Below are 23,977 nucleotides of genomic sequence, written 5' to 3'. Positions count from 1 at the left end.
ACCTACTGGACACTCAGGAAATAAAAATAGATAAATCTAAACTTCAGGAAAACTGACGTGACAGAAACTCAACTGTGAAATTGGTTATAATATTTGATTACTGATGGGGTTTTTTCTTCACAATTCTCCTAATTTGTCCATTATGAATATCAAATCAGAACGTGTAAAAATAAGTTTTTAAATTTCTGTGGTCTCGTGGTTAACTTTCTCGTCTACAACGCTAGAGGTCCGAGGGTAGAGCTATGGTATAACGTTGAACGCTATCTGGAGTTTCAGCTATTTTCTATTAAGGCAGTAACTACTGAAGAATTGTCGCCTTCTGTTTTTGATCGATCAGCAGTTTTAAATTAGGAAGAGTGATATTAGGCCTAAGCCTTAGGTTCTTTTATGTGACGGTTTAACCAGCTTTTACATAAACTGATAATACCAACTACCTTGCGTTCACTATCAGGATTCACCTTTATGTCTAACCAACGACTTGACTCAAGTCATTGCTCATGAAGCCTTGCTTTAATTATCAGAACTCATCTTTATGTCTAACCAACTACTTGACTCAAGTCACTGCTAAGGAAGCCTTGCGTTCACTTTTAGAACTCACCTTTTTGATTAGACTATGGCAGCCTAAAACATAAATGAAACGCTCTCTCTCTCTCTCTGTTAGGCTTAAGAAAGTCAGGGATTACATGTACTAAAAATATAATAATAATTTGAAAACTATATTTGTACAATTGGGATTTGACATCCACAGTGATCAAATTTAAAAAAATGAAAAAAACGCAGCTTATCATAATTCTAATCACTTTATTAAGCCTAAGAACATTATTGGCTCGTCTACTTAGTTGCTTAACACCATGGGAAACATTTTATTTTTGAGAACTTGTGCAAAAGCTCGACACTTTATTTAACGTACAAACCAATATGAAAATTTGTGGTTTTAGTATAAGGCAATACGGAACTTTATTTGACATCCAAATTTTACGAACTGTTTTTTAGTTGACTTCACGTTATTTTTAAAGATTTTTTACCAAATCTTCCTGTGTAACTATTCTATAAATTTTTCTCCTGGTGGAACGACAGTAAGTTTAAGTATTTTAAACGCTAAAATCAGGGGTTCGGTTTCCCGCAGTGGACACACTAAATAGTCCATTGAGGGTTTCCTCTGAAACAAATGAAGAAGCAAAAATTGATACGGAACGAGAGTTGTAAAAACAAAGTTAATGATTTCAGAGCTTACTTAGCTTTACCCTTCTGTAAAGCTTCCACCTGATCCTGGAAGTCGGCGATGGCCTCCTGATGCTTTTTACGGAGATGGTGGGCAGTCTCTTCACTTTCCAAGTGGCTGTCTTCGAGAAGTTTTCTCAGTTTAGAAAGTTCAACATCACGTTTCTTGTTCATCTCCGCCTGACAAACAAAAACCAAACATTACACACAACTTACGTTTCGATTATAATGTTCTTTTAATTCAGACATCAATAAAGTTGACAAACAGAGTTTTACAATTCAGGGTCTTTGTAGAAATCCGCAAACTTTCACGATGATAGAAACTTAAGCATCATCCTAATTTAGACAAAGATTTAAAAAGGTAAAGTAATTTTTCTTTGGTTCTTCAAGTGCTATTACATAAAGGTTCTCTGACGCAAATAATGTTAATGTTTCAAAGTATTTAGAACCAATTACAAATTCAGTAGAGTTAGAGCCAGTGGTATTTGAACACATATCATCAACTGTCATCAAGGCCAGGTTCAAAATTCAATGTGGCGTTCAAAGTAGTTATGGTTATAGTCCAGAAAAGCTTATTAGAGCAACACTATGATTTAACACCCTTACGTGGGTGTGGCTTTTGTTTGGACCTTCGCTGCGTGTTTTAACTCTCACCTGCGGGGCGGGGGGTAACATGCAAGTTTGTGTAATATTGAGTACAGATTTGAAATGCACCTGACTTTCGCTGCTCCCCTCAGCCTCTTCGAGTCGTTCAGTTAACTGCATAACCTGCAACGAGAGGTCGCCCTTATCTCTTTCCACCTGAAAAACAAAACAAAAGGAACAATTTGATCAGAGATGTAAACATCAACATTTTCAAGTTGACAGATGCAGGTATAGCAAGTTTCACCGGAGATAGAAACTGTATTATTATTAGAGCATCTAAAGATATCATCATTGTAGATATGGCGAGTTTAATATCATATCGGGATATATATAAAAAATCAGCTACATCGTATATCTATGAAAAACGTTAACGTCCTACGATACATCTATAAATAGGTTTGTATTATATTTTATATCAATGTCCTACGATACATCTATAAATAGGTTTGTATTATATTTTATATCAATGTCCTACTATACATCTATAAATAGGTTTGTATTATATTTTATATCAATGTCCTACTATACATCTATAAATAGGTTTGCGTTATATTTTATATCAATGTCCTACTATACATTTATAAATAGGTTTGTATTATATTTTATATCAATGTCCTATTGAACTAAATGGGTTTGTATTATATTTTACATCAATGTCTACTATACATCTATAAATAGGTTTGTATTATATTTTATATCAATGTCTACTATAACCTATAAATAGGTTTGTATTCAGACATACTTCCTGTATTCAAGCTGATAATTACGAAAACACAAATTATGATAATTTTTGTAACCATTATTACATTTTTCAAGTTTTGTATAATTAAGAAGTGAATTGAACCTTTTGTTAATATTAAATTTTGTAATTTTTGTAATTGTTGTACACCAAAATCTGAGTAGTAGTACAAAGGTTTTGGGATATAACTGTACTGATGCATAACAGAGTTTATCGTGTAGTGCGGGTATGGAAAAGATGGCGATAAACCCTGGGAAACAAACCGTATTTTATATCTATTTTTGGTGGCTTGCTAGCTGCAAGCCTCCCGATTTAGAAAGTTCTAAAGACGAGTGATCTATGAGTTAGGTATGCACTTCTCCTGTAGAGGGGTCTCTTCGTTAAAGTTGTATTTCTGTTCAAGGGAGGGAGGGGTAATAAATAAGGAAGCAGAAGAAACTTCCTTCGTTCGTTTTTAACAAGATAAGATAAGATAAGATTATAGGGCTCGCAGCAGTCACGAAACGAACCAAAGCTATTTTAACTTTATTCGTTTGTCTAACATCCACCTTCTAATCAAGTACTGACAATAGAACCACCTTATTGTTAACAACTTTATTTAATGTTCTTTTACTCACCCTTTGTCGTAATTCACGTTCGGCCTCGAGATCATCCTGAAGAAGGCGGATCTTATCCTACAAGAAACATATGCTTTATTATTTGTTGTTCCACTACTCTAATACTAAAGGGATGGTTATTACACTACTACAATATAACAGTGATGGTTATTACACTACTCTAACACAACAACATTATAGGATAATGTAGAAAACTTGAGAGTTGTGAAATAAATTAGTAGCTTCTGAATGTCAAATTTAGAAAATCATCCCAATTTAAATTGAAGTGAATAATTTTTTAGAGGTTACACGCTATTTTTAAGGTCCGTAAGCAACACGTTTTATACCAATAAATAAAACTATTATAAATATGTTTTCCTCAAACCTTATTTTATACTGGTAGTAAGGTGATTTTAACTTATATTTTTAAAATTTCAGTTGATTCTCAACTGGCTAACCGATTTATAGGTATCTTCGTTTACCTTTTAAGGTCGAATCAAACTTATTCCTCTACTCAGGTCACTAAACACTCTAGTAAGTAAAATTGTATTATTCATTGAACTCTAATAATAAATTTGTTTCTATTTGTATTGCGTACTAGTTAAAATATCTATATTGATTAGTACCCTTATTTTGGTGTGAATTATTTACCAAGACTCAGATCAACAAGCGAACCTCTCAACGGTAGCAGAAAAACGATCGTTTCAATTTACAGTAATATTTTATTCTATAAATGTATGTAAAATACCCGTTTCAAAATCCGATTAGAACTAACCACATTAAAGATCGAATTCACATAGTCCACATTTTTATTATTAACGAAATACTTGGCTTGCGACTAGGTGGCGAACCAGGATAAATCTATCCTGTATATTTCAATCGGTAATTTCATTATCGATGGCTTAGGCATCTGAGTTAGAAATGAACGTTTATTAGAGTAATATCTTGTGAGTAAGCCTTCCATGTCCTTGAAGTTGTAGTATTTCTTTTTTATTCACATTAGAGCTTAACTAATGAAATTGATGAAAACAATGTCAAACCTATAGACTTCGGAAAGAAGAAGAATGGAAGGAAGGAAATAAAGTAGGCTTAGCTCAACAACGTTGCGAAGGGCTTCTTATGTTTGCTGTAACGTGTTAGTTTATTTGATATTAATTTAATTTTGTGTTTTTAAGTGTCCCTTGTCTCATTTGAGCTATAAAATGATAAAACTTAGGGGATTATTCTATCAAAAACAAAATGACTGTAGTCCTTAGCAGGACATCACATTATTTGAAGAACTTTCGGTTGTTGTCATCTCAAACTGGGCGAATAAATGAACATGGAAGGTCTGTTTGTTTGAAGCTAAGCATTATGGGCTACGTATAGCCTGCTCACCAAGATAATAAACAGTAAGGTAAGACAAAGAGAGTGTGTAGTCAAATGTCAAAATTTACGTACGCTTTAAATTATTAATTAGAGTAAAATGGACACCAAATACCTAATTAGTACTGTAACTTAAATATATTTTCACCTTTGTCTGTTCTATCAAAAATAATTCATTGTTGTAAATCACACTCAAATCACGTGTCGAAATTAACTTGTACCAGAACAAACACTGATGTATGACTCTGAAAAGGTTTTCATACGAGTAGAAACCAAATAAGACTAAATTGATGTGATTGGATACACTTGAGCGTAATGAAATTGTATAAATTGTGCTGAAGGCGATTTGTGGAACTAATTCTGTACTTAGTTAACGTTTACCTGCATTAGGCCTGGCATGGCCAAGCGCGTAAGGCGTGCGACTCGTAATCTGAGGGTCGCGGGTTCGCGCCCGCGTCGCGCTAAACATGCTCGCCCTCCCAGCCGTGGGGGTGTATAATGTGACGGTCAATCCCACTATTCGTTGGTAAAAGAGTAGCCCAAGAGTTGGCGGTGGGTGGTGATGACTAGCTGCCTTCCCTCTAGTCTTACACTGCTAAATTAGGGACGGCTAGCACAGATAGCCCTCGAGTAGCTTTGTGCGAAATTCCAAAAAAACAACAAACAAACAAATTACCTGCATTATTCTTACAGTGGTCAGGTGCAATACAGGGCAATTTTTTGTTGACTAAATTAAGTCGGTAAGATGGCTTTTAGGTCAACTTTGGGGTAACTTAATTATCTTGGTCAGTTAGTTTATATGACAACTTTCTGGTGACCTGGTTATTGAGTTGAGCTAAAACGTTATTGTTTTATAAAATATATTCTGTAACTAAATTCGATAAACGATCGATAAGTAGGACTGACTGAACAGAGGTACAATTTAGAAACTTGAACGTATCCATAAATACAGAGATTCAACAATCAGGATTACATACAGTTAACCTTAACCACTTCTTTACATTACCTTTACGTGTAATATTCATATATAACATGTTGCCATGGGAGACATGTAACCCAACAACGCAAAAATTTTGGGTGAATAAATTCCAAAAATGCAAAAGTAGTTCATCATATTTACATGGTTGTTTATACCTGGTTATAGTTCTTATTTTAGTCATGCAAAAACTGAAAGGCTTAGAGGTATAACTGCTGTTACCAGAACAAAATAACTCAGAAATGTACAGTTCAGTTAACTGTTAAGTAATAAACACGGTCATCAAAACGGAAATGACCCAATCTCCAACACATGGGGGCTTAACACCAAGTTCGACCCACGCCTAATAAATATGGAGAAATTTAAGATTTTCCTGATTTGTATTGGACAGAGAATGTGGTAGAGACAAGATAATGACATTTAGGTAAAAAAACAAGTAATTAATAATCGCTTGTGTATTTTATTTATTTATTCCGGTTATGTCTTAATCCTTCACTGGATCAAATTAAGTCCATATTGGCACTTTAATTGTAAATCTGTTCCTGGAATGCGTGTTTCTATACATTCCTACTTTACATTTTCCAAATAAACTTTATTAATTTTCGCGTAGGCCTAAAACACATACATTTTACTCCAATGCCTTCTGTGATAGGGTTTTCCCAGTTTGCAGTTGATCGCAAATTGTACATCTATAAAAATATTTAATATATGAATTTATTTATATAAGGAAAATCAAATGGATAAATATGAAAAGCGTATTTAAGGTTATATAATTACATTCCAGAGTTCATAAATAAATGTAATTAGTAGAATATGTTTCTTTTTTTTTTTACTACGCCTAAATATATAAGGTGCAATATGGCGTTGCGTATTAAAAAATAAAATTAAAATATAGTCGTGCAGTCGAAACAAAATTCACAAGGAAAATCTCTGTCCAGTTTTAAGTTAAATTATTTCAGTAAAACATATATTCTTGCACTTCGGGCAGAATTACTGTTTCCAAATTCTACCTGAAAATTTCGGAGATAGATTCTGAAAACTGCCGATATGTTGTTCTCCATCAGAAACCTGGAATATGCATGATATACCTACAGAAACAACCATTTGGATAAACTGAAGTATATGAGGTATGCTATGCTAAAATTATATATCCCATGCACACAAAATATGCCAGTTGACTGAGTTGTGCCAAATAATGTTTAGTATTCATTTAATAGTATTAAGTTCAACTTATTGTTTCCAAAAGGTTAGAATTTTAAGTATTTCCTAACAACAACGTTTTATTGAAATGTTCCATTATAGATTTATTACTTAATACGCTTGGTCAGCGCAAAATAAAAGGAAAGGTCTGGGCATACAGAAATAAAACGACAGCACAAAAGTGAACCATAAATCATTTTAAAGAAAGAACAGTTTTTCATGTCAAGAACGGAAATGATGCCAATTATTGACAACAAAACCTCACCGTTGAAAAGAGAGATAAGCCTAGTGAGAAATTCTACACTGGAATATCTCGTGGCCATATTTAGCCGCACGCACAAACGGAATGACTGGATAACCCATTTCTAAAATGGCACCAAAGATCTTAGAAAGCGTTCCTTGGCTCACAGCCAATAGTTGCTGTAGATTACATCCAATTACGTTGTTCGAGAAAGGTAACAAACACGTGCTTTTCGCTTTCCTTTCATTTTCGACGGACTACATACTATCAGTAGAAGTGCCAGAACTTTTCTGAGGACAAGGACACTGCTCTCTGGTGAAACATTGTACTTGGAGAGCAGCAAATGCCGGATTCCTTTGCTGTTTATTCTTAGTACAACAATACATTCAATATATGGTTAATTAATTTATGTAAAAAAAGAATACACTTGTAGAGCAATGTTTCATAATTAAACCATTATGATAAAAATCACCAAATGTATTCCTTCACCTACTGATATTCTTGATATATCTAGATGACCAGATGTATTCCTTCACTTAGTAATATTCTTAATATAACTACATAACAAGATGTATTCCTTCACTTGGTATTATTCTTAATATAACTACATGACCAGATGTTTTCCTTCACTCAGTAATATTCTTAATATAACTACATGACCAGATGTATTCCTTCACTTAGTAACATTCTTAATATAACTACATGACCAGGTGTATTCCTTCACTCAGTAATATTCTTAATATAACTACATGACTAGATGTATTCCTTCACTTACTAATATTCTTAATATAACTACATGACCAGATGTTTTCCTTCACTTAGTAACATTCTTAATATAACTACATGACAAGATGTATTCCTTCACTTATTGACATTCTTAATATAACTACATAACCAGATGTACTCCTTCACTTCGTAATATTCTTAGTATAACTACATGACTCAGTAATATTCTTAATATAACTACATGACTCAGTAACATTCTTAACATAACTACATGACTCAGTAATATTCTTAATATAACTACATGACTCAGTAATATTCTTAATATAACTACATGACTCAGTAATATTCTTAATATAACTACATGACTCAGTAACATTCTTAATATAACTACATGACTTAGTGGTATTCTTAGTATACCAATGTGATCACGTGAAGTTCTCCAGTTATTTTTATTTGTTTCATCAGAATATGTAATACAAGAAGTTGATAACACAAATCTTTCCTTCACTAGTTTCTATTTTCAGTGAACTTGTTTCACAGAATTAACGAGTCATCAGTGATTCTTTGAAGAGAAGGTTTAAAACTTCTATTTTGTTTTTGTTTTTATTACTTCGTTCCAGCGCGAGGAAGCGGGAATCTTTTGAGGTTTTTGTCATCGGGCAAAAGGTGTAATGAAAATGCCAACAAATGAGATTTTTAGTGTATCATTGTAAGACATGTAGATGGATAAAGTTAGAATGTGGAAACAGTTTATTTGTATATCGAGTGGAAAACAACTATTTTTAATGTATTCCGTTCGAGTCCAAGTTGGTTGGCGAATCATTAACATACAAAAGTCAACGGACATACGGAGCTTGAAACTTATAAGCTACGGTTATTTTATTTTTAGCATTAACTCATTACATTTCATTTATGGGAAAGGATTTGATGAGCAAATAGATAGTTGCGCCCTCTCTCATCGACCAGGAGAAGTAAACTAGATTCAACCAACAAGCTGCATTAGATCTTACACTGTTTAGAAATATAAACAGTTTTAGCCTTGGATGTGTGGTCCTTTCCTCACCACAGATTATCCGGCCCTAACCAATTTATGTGTCTGAATAAAATGTGACGTAACACTAAATTATTCGTTATAATTTTGCGAACTCGCTGGTTATTTATTTACCTTTTATTCAACAAAACGTGTAATTTAAGTAAAGAAAAAAATAATTCATCAGTAACGTTGGACTCAATCTATTTTTTGTTCACCACGAGAAACTAGTGTATTGCAGAGAGAATAAATAACGAATCAAACAAAAGAATGTATTCTGCATCATTCATGTAATCTGTCTTTTCTTAACTGTAATTACACTATTTGGGAAAGAAAACTTCATAAACTGATTACTAGATCAATAACAAATCATTCATTGTGACTTCCCATGTTATTCAAACATATTAAGGTTATTTGTGGAGACTACAGGGCTATAAATCCAAACTTATGAGTCCTTTACGTAGAACAACCCTGAACATGACACCTGGCACTTGTGGATAATTAGGCTAAATTTGTTTGTAATCCTTCCTGGAAATAGTTTTATATGGTGAGCACTCATGTAACATTCATCACATCTCTGTTCCAGGAGATGATCCAAAGTTTGATGTTGCTCCAATGACACTTGTACCATCCTATATTTATCCATCTCTGATTTCCGTGACAGATATTACTTCTTATATATTTGGTATATAGTGTTGTCATCACTGTCCACTTCTCATTTCAGTAACAGTTATTACTTCCAACATATTTGGTGTATAGTGATGTCATCACTGTCCACTTCTGATTTCAATGACACTTATTACTTCCTATATATTTGGTGTATAGTGATGTCATCAATGTCCACTTCTGATTTCAATGACAGTTATTACTTCCTATATACTTGGTGTATAGTGATGACATCACTGTCCACATCTGATTCAGTGAAAGTTATTATTTCCTACATATTTGATGTATAGTGATGTCATCACTGTCCACTTCTGATTTCAGTGACACTTATTACTTCCTATATATATGGTGTATAGTGATGTCATCACTATCCACTTCTGATTCAGTGACACTTATTACTTCCTATATATATGGTGTATAGTGATGTCATCACTATCCACTTCTGATTCAGTGACAGTTATTACTTCCTATATATTTGGTGTATAGTGATGTCATCAATGTCCACTTCTGATTTCAGTGACAGTTATTACTTCCTATATATTTGGTGTATAGTGATGTCATCACTGTCCACTTCTGATTCAGTGACACTTATTACTTCCTATATATTTGGTGTATAGTGATATCATCACTGTCCACTAATGATTTCAATGACACTTATTACTTCCTATATATTTGGCGTATAGTGATGTCATCACTGTCCACTTCTGATTACAATGACACTTATTACTTCCTATATATTTGGTGTACAGTGATATTATTACTGTTCACTTCTGATTTCAGTGACAGTTATTACTTCTTATATATTTGGTATATAGTGAGGTCATCACTCTCCACTTCTGATTTCAGTGACAGTTATTACGTCCTCTATATTTGGTGTATAGTGATGTCATCACTGTCCTCTTCTGATTTCAGTGACAGTTATTACTTCCTATATATTTGGTGAATAGTAATGTCATCACTGTCCACTTCTGATTCAGTGACAGTTATTACTTCCTATATATTTGGTATATATTGATGTTATCACTGTCCACTTCTGATTCAGTGACAGTTATTACTTCCTATACATTTGGTGTATAGTGCTGTCATCACTGTCCACTTCTGATTTCAGTGACAGTTATTACTTGCTATGTATTTGGTGTATAGTGATGTCATCACTGTCCACTTCTGATTTCAGTGACAGTTATTACTTGCAACATATTTGGTGTATAGTGATGTCATCACTGTCCAATTCTGATTTCAATGACACTTATTACTTCCAACATATTTGGTGTACAGTGATGTCATCACTGTCCACTTCTGATTTCAGTGACAGTTATTACTTCCGACATATTTGGTGTATAGTGATGTCATCACTGTCCAATTCTGATTTCAATGACACTTATTACTTCCAACATATTTGGTGTACAGTGATGTCATCACTGTCCACTTCTGATTTCAATGACACTTATTACTTCCTATATATTTGGTGTATAGTGATGTCATCACTGTCCACTTCTGATTTCAGTGACACTTATTACTTCCTATATATTTGGTGAATAGTGATGTCATCACTGTCTACTTCTGATTCAGTGACACTTATTACTTTCTATGTATTTGGTGTATAGCGATATCATCACTGTCCACTTCTGATTCAGTGACAGTTATTACTTCCTATATATTTGGTGTATAGCGATGTCATCACTGTCCACTTCTGATTCAGTGACAGTTATTACTTCCTAAATATTTGGTGTATAGTGATGTCATCACTGTCCACTTCTGATTTCAGTGACAGTTATTACTTCCTATATATTTGGCGTATAGTGATGTCATCACTGACCACATCTGGTTTCAGTGACAGTTATTACTTCTTATATATTTGGTGTATAGTGATGTCATCACTGTCCACTTCTGATTCAGTGACACTTATTACTTCCTATGTATTTGGTGTATAGTGATGTCATCACTGTCCAATTCTGATTTCAGTGACAGTTATTACTTCCTATATATTTGGTGTATAGTGATGTCATCACTGTCCACTTCTGATTGCAGTGACAGTTATTACTTCCAACATATTTCGTGTATAGTGACATCATCACTGTCCACTTCTGATTTCAATGACACTTATTACTTCCTATATATTTGGCGTATAGTGATGTCATCACTCTCCACTTCTGATTTCAATGACACTTATTACTTCCTATATATTTGGTGTATAGTGATGTCATCACTGTCCACTTCTGATTCAGTGACACTTATTACTTCCTATATATTTGGTGTATAGTGATGTCATCACTGTCCACTTTTGATTTCAATGACACTTATTACTTCCTATATATTTGGTGAATAGTGATATCATCACTGTCCACTTCTGATTCAATGACACTTATTACTTCCTATATATTTGGTATATAGCGATGTCATCACTGTCCACTTCTGATTCAGTGACAGTTATTACTTCCTATATATTTGGTGTATAGTGATGTCATCACTGTCCACTTCTGATTTCAGTGACAGTTATTACTTCCTATATATTTGGTGTATAGTGATGTCATCACTGTCCACTTCTGATTTCAGTGACAGTTATTACATCTTCTGTATTTGGTGTATATTGATGTCACCACTGTCCACTTCTGATTTCAGTGACAGTTATTACTTCCTATATATATGGTGTATAGTGATGTCATCACTGTTCACTTATGATTCAGTGACTCTTATTATTTCCTATATATTTGGGGTATATTGATGTCATCACTGTCCACTTCCTATTTCAGTGACAGTTATTACTTCTTATATATTTGGTGTATAGTGATGTCATCACTGTCCACTTCTGATTCAGTGACACTTATTACTTCCAATATATTTGGTGTATAGTGATGTCATCACTGTCCACTTCTGATTCAGTGACAGTTATCACTTCCTATATAATGGTGTATAGTGATGTTATCATTGTCCACTTCTAATTTCAGTGACAGTTATTACTTGCTATATATTTGGCGTATAGTGATATCATCACTGTCCACATCTGAATCAGTGCCAATTATTACTTCCTATATATTTGGTGTATAGTGATGTCATCACTGTCCACTTCTGATTTCAGTGACAGTTATTTCATCTTGTCTATTTGGTGTATATTGATGTCACCATTGTCCACTTCTGACTTCAGTGACAGTTATTACGTCTTCTGTATTTGGTGTATAGTGATGTCGTCACTGTCGACTTCTAATTTCAGTGACAGTTATTACTTCCTATATATTTGGTGTATAGTGATGTCATCACTGTCCACTTTTGATTCAGTGACAGTTACAACTTAATATATATTTGGTGTATAGTGATGTTATCACTGTCCACTTCTGATTCAGTGACAGTTATCACTTCCTATATAATGGTGTATAGTGATGTTATCATTGTCCACTTCTAATTTCAGTGACAGTTATTACTTCCTATATATTTGGTGTATAGTGCTGTCATCACTGTCCACTTCTGATTTCAGTGACAGTTATTACTTCCTATATATTTGGTGTATAGTGATGTCATCACTGTCCACTTCTGATTGCAGTGACAGTTATTACTTCCAACATATTTGGTGTATAGTGACATCATCACTGTCCACTTCTGATTTCAATGACACTTATTACTTCCTATATATTTGGCGTATAGTGATGTCATCACTCTCCACTTCTGATTTCAATGACACTTATTACTTCCTATATATTTGGTGTATAGTGATGTCATCACTGTCCACTTTTGATTTCAATGACACTTATTACTTCCTATATATTTGGTGAATAGTGATATCATCACTGTCCACTTCTGATTCAATGACACTTATTACTTCCTATATATTTGGTATATAGCGATGTCATCACTGTCCACTTCTGATTCAGTGACAGTTATTACTTCCTATATATTTGGTGTATAGTGATGTCATCACTGTCCACTTCTGATTTCAGTGACAGTTATTACTTCCTATATATTTGGTGTATAGTGATGTCATCACTGTCCACTTCTGATTTCAGTGACAGTTATTACATCTTCTGTATTTGGTGTATATTGATGTCACCACTGTCCACTTCTGATTTCAGTGACAGTTATTACTTCCTATATATATGGTGTATAGTGATGTCATCACTGTTCACTTATGATTCAGTGACTCTTATTATTTCCTCTATATTTGGGGTATATTGATGTCATCACTGTCCACTTCCTATTTCAGTGACAGTTATTACTTCCTCTATATTTGGTGTATAGTGATGTCATCACTGTCCACTTCTGATTGCAGTGACAGTTATTACTTCCAACATATTTGGTGTATAGTGACATCATCACTGTCCACTTCTGATTTCAATGACACTTATTACTTCCTATATATTTGGCGTATAGTGATGTCATCACTCTCCACTTCTGATTTCAATGACACTTATTACTTCCTATATATTTGGTGTATAGTGATGTCATCACTGTCCACTTTTGATTTCAATGACACTTATTACTTCCTATATATTTGGTGAATAGTGATATCATCACTGTCCACTTCTGATTCAATGACACTTATTACTTCCTATATATTTGGTATATAGCGATGTCATCACTGTCCACTTCTGATTCAGTGACAGTTATTACTTCCTATATATTTGGTGTATAGTGATGTCATCACTGTCCACTTCTGATTTCAGTGACAGTTATTACTTCCTATATATTTGGTGTATAGTGATGTCATCACTGTCCACTTCTGATTTCAGTGACAGTTATTACATCTTCTGTATTTGGTGTATATTGATGTCACCACTGTCCACTTCTGATTTCAGTGACAGTTATTACTTCCTATATATATGGTGTATAGTGATGTCATCACTGTTCACTTATGATTCAGTGACTCTTATTATTTCCTATATATTTGGGGTATATTGATGTCATCACTGTCCACTTCCTATTTCAGTGACAGTTATTACTTCCTATATATTTGGTGTATAGTGATGTCATCACTGTCCACTTCTGATTCAGTGACACTTATTACTTCCAATATATTTGGTGTATAGTGATGTCATCACTGTCCACTTCTGATTCAGTGACAGTTATTTCCTATCTTCTATTTGGTGTATATTGATGTCATCACTGTCCACTTCTGATTTCAGTGACAGTTATTACTTCTTCTGTATTTGGTGTATAGTGATGTCATCACTGTCCACTTCTAATTTCAGTGACAGTTATTACTTCCTATATATTTGGTGTATAGTGATGTCATCACTGTCCACTTTTGATTCAGTGACAGTTACAACTTAATATATATTTGGTGTATAGTGATGTTATCACTGTCCACTTCTGATTTCAGTGACAGTTATAACTTCCTATATATTTGGTGTATAGTGATGTCATCACTCTCCTTTTCTGATTTCAGTGACAGTTATTACTTCCTATATATTTGGTGTATAGTGATGTCATCACTGTCCACTTCTGATTTCAGTGACAGTTATTACTTCTCTGTATTTGGTATATATTGATGTCATCACTGTCCACTTTTGATTTAAATGACAGTTATTACTTCCTATATATTTGGTGTATAGTGATGTCATCACTGTCCACTTCTGATTTCAGTGACAGTTATTACTTCCTATATATTTGGTGTATAGTGATGTCATCACTGTCCACTTCTGATTTCAGTGACAGTTATTACTTCCTATATATTTGGTGTATAGTGATGTCATCACTGTCCACTTCTGATTTCAGTGACAGTTATTACTTCCAATATATTTGGTGTATAGTGATGTCATCACTGTCCACTTCTGATTTCAATGACACTTATTACTTCCTATATATTTGGTGTATAGTGATGTCATCACTGTCCACTTCTGATTTCAATGACACTTATTACTTCCTATATATTTGGTGTATAGTGATGTCATCACTGTCCACTTCTGATTCAGTGACACTTATTACTTCCTATATATTTGGTGTATAGTGATGTCATCACTGTCCACTTCTGATTCAGTGACAGTTATTACTTCCTATATATTTGGTGTATAGTGATGTCATCACTGTCCACTTCTGATTTCAGTGACAGTTATTACTTCCTATATATTTGGTGTATAGTGATGTCATCACTGTCCACTTCTGATTCAGTGACAGTTATTACTTCCTATATATTTGGTGTATAGTGATGTCATCACTGTCCACTTCTGATTTCAGTGACAGTTATTACTTCTTATATATTTGGTGTATAGTGATGTTATCACTGTCCACTTCTGATTTCAGTGACAGTTATTACTTCTTATATATTTGGTGTATAGTGATGTCATCACTGTCCACTTCTGATTTCAGTGACAGTTATTACTTCCTATATATTTGGTGTATAGTAATGTCATCACTGTCCACATCTGATTCAGTGACAGTTATTACTTCCTATATATTTGGTGTATAGTGATGTCATCACTGTCCACTTCTGATTTCAGTGACAGTTATTACTTCCTATATATTTGGTGTATAGTGATGTCATCACTGTCCTTTTCTGATTTCAGTGACAGTTATTACTTCCTATATATTTGGTGTATAGTGATGTCATCACTGTCCACTTCTGATTCAGTGACAGTTATTACTTCCTATATATTTGGTGTATAGTGATGTCATCACTGTCCACTTCTGATTTCAGTGACAGTTATTACTTCCTATATATTTGGTGTATAGTGATGTCATCACTGTCCACTTCTGATTTCAGTGACAGTTATTACTTCCTATATATTTGGTGTATAGTGATGTCATCACTGTCCACTTCTGATTTCAGTGACACTTATTACTTCCTATATATTTGGTGTATAGTGATGTCATCACTGTCCACTTCTGATTTCAGTGACAGTTATTACTTCCTATATATTTGGTGTATAGTGATGTCATCACTGTCCACTTCTGATTTCAGTGACACTTATTACTTCCTATATATTTGGTGTATAGTGATGTCATCACTGTCCACTTCTGATTTCAGTGACAGTTATTACTTCCTATATATTTGGTGTATAGTGATGTCATCACTGTCCACTTCTGATTTCAGTGACAGTTATTACTTCCTATATATTTGGTGTATAGTGATGTCATCACTGTCCACTTCTGATTTCAGTGACAGTTATTACTTCCTATATATTTGGTGTATAGTGATGTCATCACTGTCCACTTCTGATTCAGTGACAGTTATTACTTCCTATATATTTGGTGTATAGTGATGTCATCACTGTCCACTTCTGATTCAGTGACAGTTATTACTTCCTATATATTTGGTGTATAGTGATGTCATCACTGTCCACTTCTGATTCAGTGACAGTTATTACTTCCTATATATTTGGTGTATAGTGATGTCATCACTGTCCACTTCTGATTTCAGTGACAGTTATTACTTCCTATATATTTGGTGTATAGTGATGTCATCACTGTTCTGATTTCAGTGACAGTTATTACCACTTCTGATTTCAGTGACACTTATTACTTCCTATATATTTGGTGTATAGTGATGTCATCACTGTCCACTTCTGATTTCAATGACACTTATTACTTCCTATATATTTGGTGTATAGTGATGTCATCACTGTCCACTTCTGATTTCAATGACACTTATTACTTCCTATATATTTGGTGTATAGTGATGTCATCACTGTCCACTTCTGATTTCAGTGACAGTTATTACTTCCTATATATTTGGTGTATAGTGATGTCATCACTGTCCACTTCTGATTTCAGTGACAGTTATTACTTCCTATATATTTGGTGTATAGTGATGTCATCACTGTCCACTTCTGATTCAGTGACAGTTATTACTTCCTATATATTTGGTGTATAGTGATGTCATCACTGTCCACTTCTGATTCAGTGACAGTTATTACTTCCTATATATTTGGTGTATAGTGATGTCATCACTGTCCACTTCTGATTTCAGTGACAGTTATTACTTCCTATATATTTGGTGTATAGTGATGTCATCACTGTCCACTTCTGATTTCAGTGACAGTTATTACTTCCTATATATTTGGTGTATAGTGATGTCATCACTGTCCACTTCTGATTTCAGTGACACTTATTACTTCCTATATATTTGGTGTATAGTGATGTCATCACTGTCCACTTCTGATTTCAGTGACAGTTATTACTTCCTACATATTTGGTGTATAGTGATGTCATCACTGTCCACTTCTGATTTCAGTGACAGTTATTACTTCCAATATATTTGGTGTATAGTGATGTCATCACTGTCCACTTCTGATTTCAATGACACTTATTACTTCCTATATATTTGGTGTATAGTGATGTCATCACTGTCCACTTCTGATTTCAGTGACACTTATTACTTCCTATATATTTGGTGTATAGTGATGTCATCACTGTCCACTTCTGATTTCAGTGACAGTTATTACTTCCTATATATTTGGTGTATAGTGATGTCATCACTGTCCACTTCTGATTCAGTGACAGTTATTACTTCCTATATATTTGGTGTATAGTGATGTCATCACTGTCCACTTCTGATTTCAGTGACAGTTATTACTTCCTATATATTTGGTGTATAGTGATGTCATCACTGTCCACTTCTGATTTCAGTGACAGTTATTACTTCCTATATATTTGGTGTATAGTGATGTCATCACTGTCCACTTCTGATTTCAGTGACAGTTATTACTTCCTATGTATTTGGTGTATAGTGATGTCATCACTGTCCACTTCTGATTTCAGTGACAGTTATTACTTCCTATATATATGGTGTATAGTGATGTCATCACTGTTCACTTATGATTCAGTGACTCTTATTATTTCCTATATATTTGGGGTATATTGATGTCATCACTGTCCACTTCCTATTTCAGTGACAGTTATTACTTCCTATATATTTGGTGTATAGTGATGTCATCACTGTCCACTTCTGATTCAGTGACACTTATTACTTCCAATATATTTGGTGTATAGTGATGTCATCACTGTCCACTTCTGATTCAGTGACAGTTATCACTTCCTATATAATGGTGTATAGTCATGTTATCATTGTCCACTTCTAATTTCAGTGACAGTTATTACTTGCTATATATTTGGCGTATAGTGATATCATCACTGTCCACATCTGAATCAGTGCCAATTATTACTTCCTATATATTTGGTGTATAGTGATGTCATCACTGTCCACTTCTGATTTCAGTGACAGTTATTTCATCTTCTCTATTTGGTGTATATTGATGTCACCATTGTCCACTTCTGACTTCAGTGACAGTTATTACGTCTTCTGTATTTGGTGTATAGTGATGTCGTCACTGTCGACTTCTAATTTCAGTGACAGTTATTACTTCCTATATATTTGGTGTATAGTGATGTCATCACTGTCCACTTTGATTCAGTGACAGTTACAACTTAATATATATTTGGTGTATAGTGATGTTATCACTGTCCACTTCTGATTTCAGTGACAGTTATAACTTCCTATATATTTGGTGTATAGTGATGTCATCACTCTCCTTTTCTGATTTCAGTGACAGTTATTACTTCCTATATATTTGGTTTATAGTGATGTCATCCCTGTCCACTTCTGATTTCCGTGACAGTTATTACGTTCTCTGTATTTGGTGTATATTGATGTCACCACTGTCCACTTTTGATTTAAATGACAGTTAATACTTCCTATATATTTGGTGTATAGTGATGTCGTCACTGTCCACTTCTAATTTCAGTGACAGTTATTACTTCCTATATATTTGGTGTATAGTGATGTCATCACTGTCCACTTCTGATTTCAGTGACAGTTATTACTTCCTATATATTTGGTGTATAGTGATGTCATCACTGTCCACTTCTGATTGCAGTGACAGTTATTACTTCCAACATATTTGGTGTATAGTGACATCATCACTGTCCACTTCTGATTTCAATGACACTTATTACTTCCTATATATTTGGCGTATAGTGATGTCATCACTCTCCACTTCTGATTTCAATGACACTTATTACTTCCTATATATTTGGTGTATAGTGATGTCATCACTGTCCACTTTTGATTTCAATGACACTTATTACTTCCTATATATTTGGTGAATAGTGATATCATCACTGTCCACTTCTGATTCAATGACACTTATTACTTCCTATATATTTGGTATATAGCGATGTCATCACTGTCCACTTCTGATTCAGTGACAGTTATTACTTCCTATATATTTGGTGTATAGTGATGTCATCACTGTCCACTTCTGATTTCAGTGACAGTTATTACTTCCTATATATTTGGTGTATAGTGATGTCATCACTGTCCACTTCTGATTTCAGTGACAGTTATTACATCTTCTGTATTTGGTGTATATTGATGTCACCACTGTCCACTTCTGATTTCAGTGACAGTTATTACTTCCTATATATATGGTGTATAGTGATGTCATCACTGTTCACTTATGATTCAGTGACTCTTATTATTTCCTATATATTTGGGGTATATTGATGTCATCACTGTCCACTTCCTATTTCAGTGACAGTTATTACTTCCTATATATTTGGTGTATAGTGATGTCATCACTGTCCACTTCTGATTCAGTGACACTTATTACTTCCAATATATTTGGTGTATAGTGATGTCATCACTGTCCACTTCTGATTCAGTGACAGTTATCACTTCCTATATAATGGTGTATAGTGATGTTATCATTGTCCACTTCTAATTTCAGTGACAGTTATTACTTGCTATATATTTGGCGTATAGTGATATCATCACTGTCCACATCTGAATCAGTGCCAATTATTACTTCCTATATATTTGGTGTATAGTGATGTCATCACTGTCCACTTCTGATTTCAGTGACAGTTATTTCATCTTGTCTATTTGGTGTATATTGATGTCACCATTGTCCACTTCTGACTTCAGTGACAGTTATTACGTCTTCTGTATTTGGTGTATAGTGATGTCGTCACTGTCGACTTCTAATTTCAGTGACAGTTATTACTTCCTATATATTTGGTGTATAGTGATGTCATCACTGTCCACTTTTGATTCAGTGACAGTTACAACTTAATATATATTTGGTGTATAGTGATGTTATCACTGTCCACTTCTGATTTCAGTGACAGTTATAACTTCCTATATATTTGGTGTATAGTGATGTCATCACTCTCCTTTTCTGATTTCAGTGACAGTTATTACTTTATATATATTTGGTGTATAGTGATATCATCACTGTCCACTTCTGATTCAGTGACAGTTATTACTTCCTATATATTTGGTTTATAGTGATGTCATCACTGTCCACTTCTGATTTCAGAGACAGTTATTACGTTCTCTGTATTTGGTGTATATTGATGTCACCACTGTCCACTTTTGATTTAAATGACAGTTATTACTTCCTATATATTTGGTGTATAGTGATGTCATCACTGTCGACTTCTAATTTCAGTGACAGTTATTACTTCCTATATATTTGGTGTATAGTGATGTCATCACTGTCCACTTCTGATTTCACTGACAGTTATTACTTCCTATATATTTGGTGTATAGTGATGTCATCACTGTCCACTTCTGATTGCAGTGACAGTTATTACTTCCAACATATTTGGTGTATAGTGACATCATCACTGTCCACTTCTGATTTCAATGACACTTATTACTTCCTATATATTTGGTGTATAGTGATGTCATCACTCTCCACTTCTGATTTCAATGACACTTATTACTTCCTATATATTTGGTGTATAGTGATGTCATCACTGTCCACTTTTGATTTCAATGACACTTATTACTTCCTATATATTTGGTGAATAGTGATATCATCACTGTCCACTTCTGATTCAATGACACTTATTACTTCCTATATATTTGGTATATAGCGATGTCATCACTGTCCACTTCTGATTCAGTGACAGTTATTACTTCCTATATATTTGGTGTATAGTGATGTCATCACTGTCCACTTCTGATTTCAGTGACAGTTATTACTTCCTATATATTTGGTGTATAGTGATGTCATCACTGTCCACATCTGATTCAGTGACAGTTATTATTTCATACATATTTGATGTATAGTGATGTCATCACTGTCCACTTCTGATTTCACTGACACTTATTACTTCCTATATATTTGTTGTATAGTGATGTCATCACTGTCCACTTCTGATTTCAGTGACAGTTATTACTTCCTATATATTGGTGTATAGTGATGTCATCACTGTCCACTTCTGATTCAGTGACAGTTATTACTTCCTATATATTTGGTGAATAGTGATATCATCACTGTCCACATTTGATTCAGTGACAATTATTACTTCCTATATATTTGGTGTATAGTGATGTCATCACTGTCCACTTCTGATTTCAGTGACAGTTATTACATCTTCTGTATTTGGTGTATATTGATGTCACCACTGTCCACTTCTGAATTCAGTGACAGTTATTACTTCCTATATATATGGTGTATAGTGATGTCATCACTGTTCACTTATGATTCAGTGACTCTTATTATTTCCTATATATTTGGTGTATATTGATGTCATCACTGTCCACTTCCTATTTCAGTGACAGTTATTACTTCCTATATATTTGGTGTATAGTGATGTCATCACTGTCCACTTCTGATTTCAGTGACAGTTATTACTTCCTATATATTTAGTGTGTAGTGATGACATCACTGTCCACATCTGATTCAGTGACAGTTATCACTTCCTATATAATGGTGTATAGTGATGTCATCACTGTCCACTTCTGATTCAGTGACAGTTATTACTTCCTATATATTTGGTGAATAGTGATATCATCACTGTCCACATTTGATTCAGTGACAATTATTACTTCCTATATATTTGGTGTATAGTGATGTCATCACTGTCCACTTCTGATTTCAGTGACAGTTATTACATCTTCTGTATTTGGTGTATATTGATGTCACCACTGTCCACTTCTGATTTCAGTGACAGTTATTACTTCCTATATATATGGTGTATAGTGATGTCATCACTGTTCACTTATGATTCAGTGACTCTTATTATTTCCTATATATTTGGTGTATATTGATGTCATCACTGTCCACTTCCTATTTCAGTGACAGTTATTACTTCCTATATATTTGGTGTATAGTGATGTCATCACTGTCCACTTCTGATTCAGTGACACTTATTACTTCCAATATATTTGGTGTTTCGTGATGTTATCACTGTCAACTTCTGATTTCAGTGACAGTTATCACTTCCTATATAATGGTGTATAGTGATATCATCACTGTCCACATCTGAATCAGTGCCAATTATTACTTCCTATATATTTGGTGTATAGTGATGTCATCACTGTCCACTTCTGATTTCAGTGATAGTTATTTCATCTTGTCTATTTGGTGTATATTGATGTCACCATTGTCCACTTCTGACTTCAGTGACAGTTATTACGTCTTCTGTATTTGGTGTATAGTGATGTCGTCACTGTTGACTTCTAATTTCAGTGACAGTTATTACTTCCTATATATTTGGTGTATAGTGATGTCATCACTGTCCACTTTTGATTCAGTTACAGTTACAACTTAATATATATTTGGTGTATAGTGATGTTATCACTGTCCACTTCTGATTTCAGTGACAGTTATTACTTCCTATATATTTGGTGTATAGTGATGTCATCACTGTCCACTTCTGATTGCAGTGACAGTTATTACTTCCAACATATTTGGTGTATAGTGACATCATCACTGTCCACTTCTGATTTCAATGACACTTATTACTTCCTATATATTTGGTGTATAGTGATGTCATCACTGTCCACTTCTGATTTCAATGACACTTATTACTTCCTATATATTTGGTGTATAGTGATGTCATCACTGTCCACTTTTGATTTCAATGACACTTATTACTTCCTATATATTTGGTGAATAGTGATATCATCACTGTCCACTTCTGATTCAATGACACTTATTACTTCCTATATATTTGGTATATAGCGATGTCATCACTGTCCACTTCTGATTCAGTGACAGTTATTACTTCCTATATATTTGGTGTATAGTGATGTCATCACTGTCCACTTCTGATTTCAGTGACAGTTATTACTTCCTATATATTTGGTGTATAGTGATGTCATCACTGTCCACTTCTGATTTCAGTGACAGTTATTACATCTTCTGTATTTGGTGTATATTGATGTCACCACTGTCCACTTCTGATTTCAGTGACAGTTATTACTTCCTATATATATGGTGTATAGTGATGTCATCACTGTTCACTTATGATTCAGTGACTCTTATTATTTCCTATATATTTGGGGTATATTGATGTCATCACTGTCCACTTCCTATTTCAGTGACAGTTATTACTTCCTATATATTTGGTGTATAGTGATGTCATCACTGTCCACTTCTGATTCAGTGACACTTATTACTTCCAATATATTTGGTGTATAGTGATGTCATCACTGTCCACTTCTGATTCAGTGACAGTTATCACTTCCTATATAATGGTGTATAGTGATGTTATCATTGTCCACTTCTAATTTCAGTGACAGTTATTACTTGCTATATATTTGGCGTATAGTGATATCATCACTGTCCACATCTGAATCAGTGCCAATTATTACTTCCTATATATTTGGTGTATAATGATGTCATCACTGTCC

The 23,977-nt window shown here is 34.0% G+C and overlaps 1 protein-coding gene across 1 annotated transcript in view; it reads right to left on the bottom strand.

Moving 5' to 3' along the window:
* LOC143257403 (paramyosin-like) overlaps positions 1 to 23,977 on the bottom strand; it is a 60,587-nt gene that overhangs the window by 20,210 nt on the left and 16,400 nt on the right. Inside the window, exons 2-4 of the mRNA XM_076516001.1 lie at positions 3,223 to 3,279; positions 1,936 to 2,022; positions 1,235 to 1,401 (exon numbers count right to left, since the gene is read on the bottom strand). Coding sequence (XP_076372116.1) covers positions 1,235 to 1,401; positions 1,936 to 2,022; positions 3,223 to 3,279 — 311 coding nt within the window. The remainder of the gene's footprint in view (positions 1 to 1,234; positions 1,402 to 1,935; positions 2,023 to 3,222; positions 3,280 to 23,977) is intronic.

This window comes from Tachypleus tridentatus, chromosome 1 (genome assembly GCF_004210375.1).
Source record: "Tachypleus tridentatus isolate NWPU-2018 chromosome 1, ASM421037v1, whole genome shotgun sequence".
Classification (NCBI taxonomy): domain Eukaryota; kingdom Metazoa; phylum Arthropoda; class Merostomata; order Xiphosura; family Limulidae; genus Tachypleus; species Tachypleus tridentatus.
Note: the sequence above shows the minus strand (reverse complement) of the source record. Positions and strands in the feature narration are given on the sequence as shown.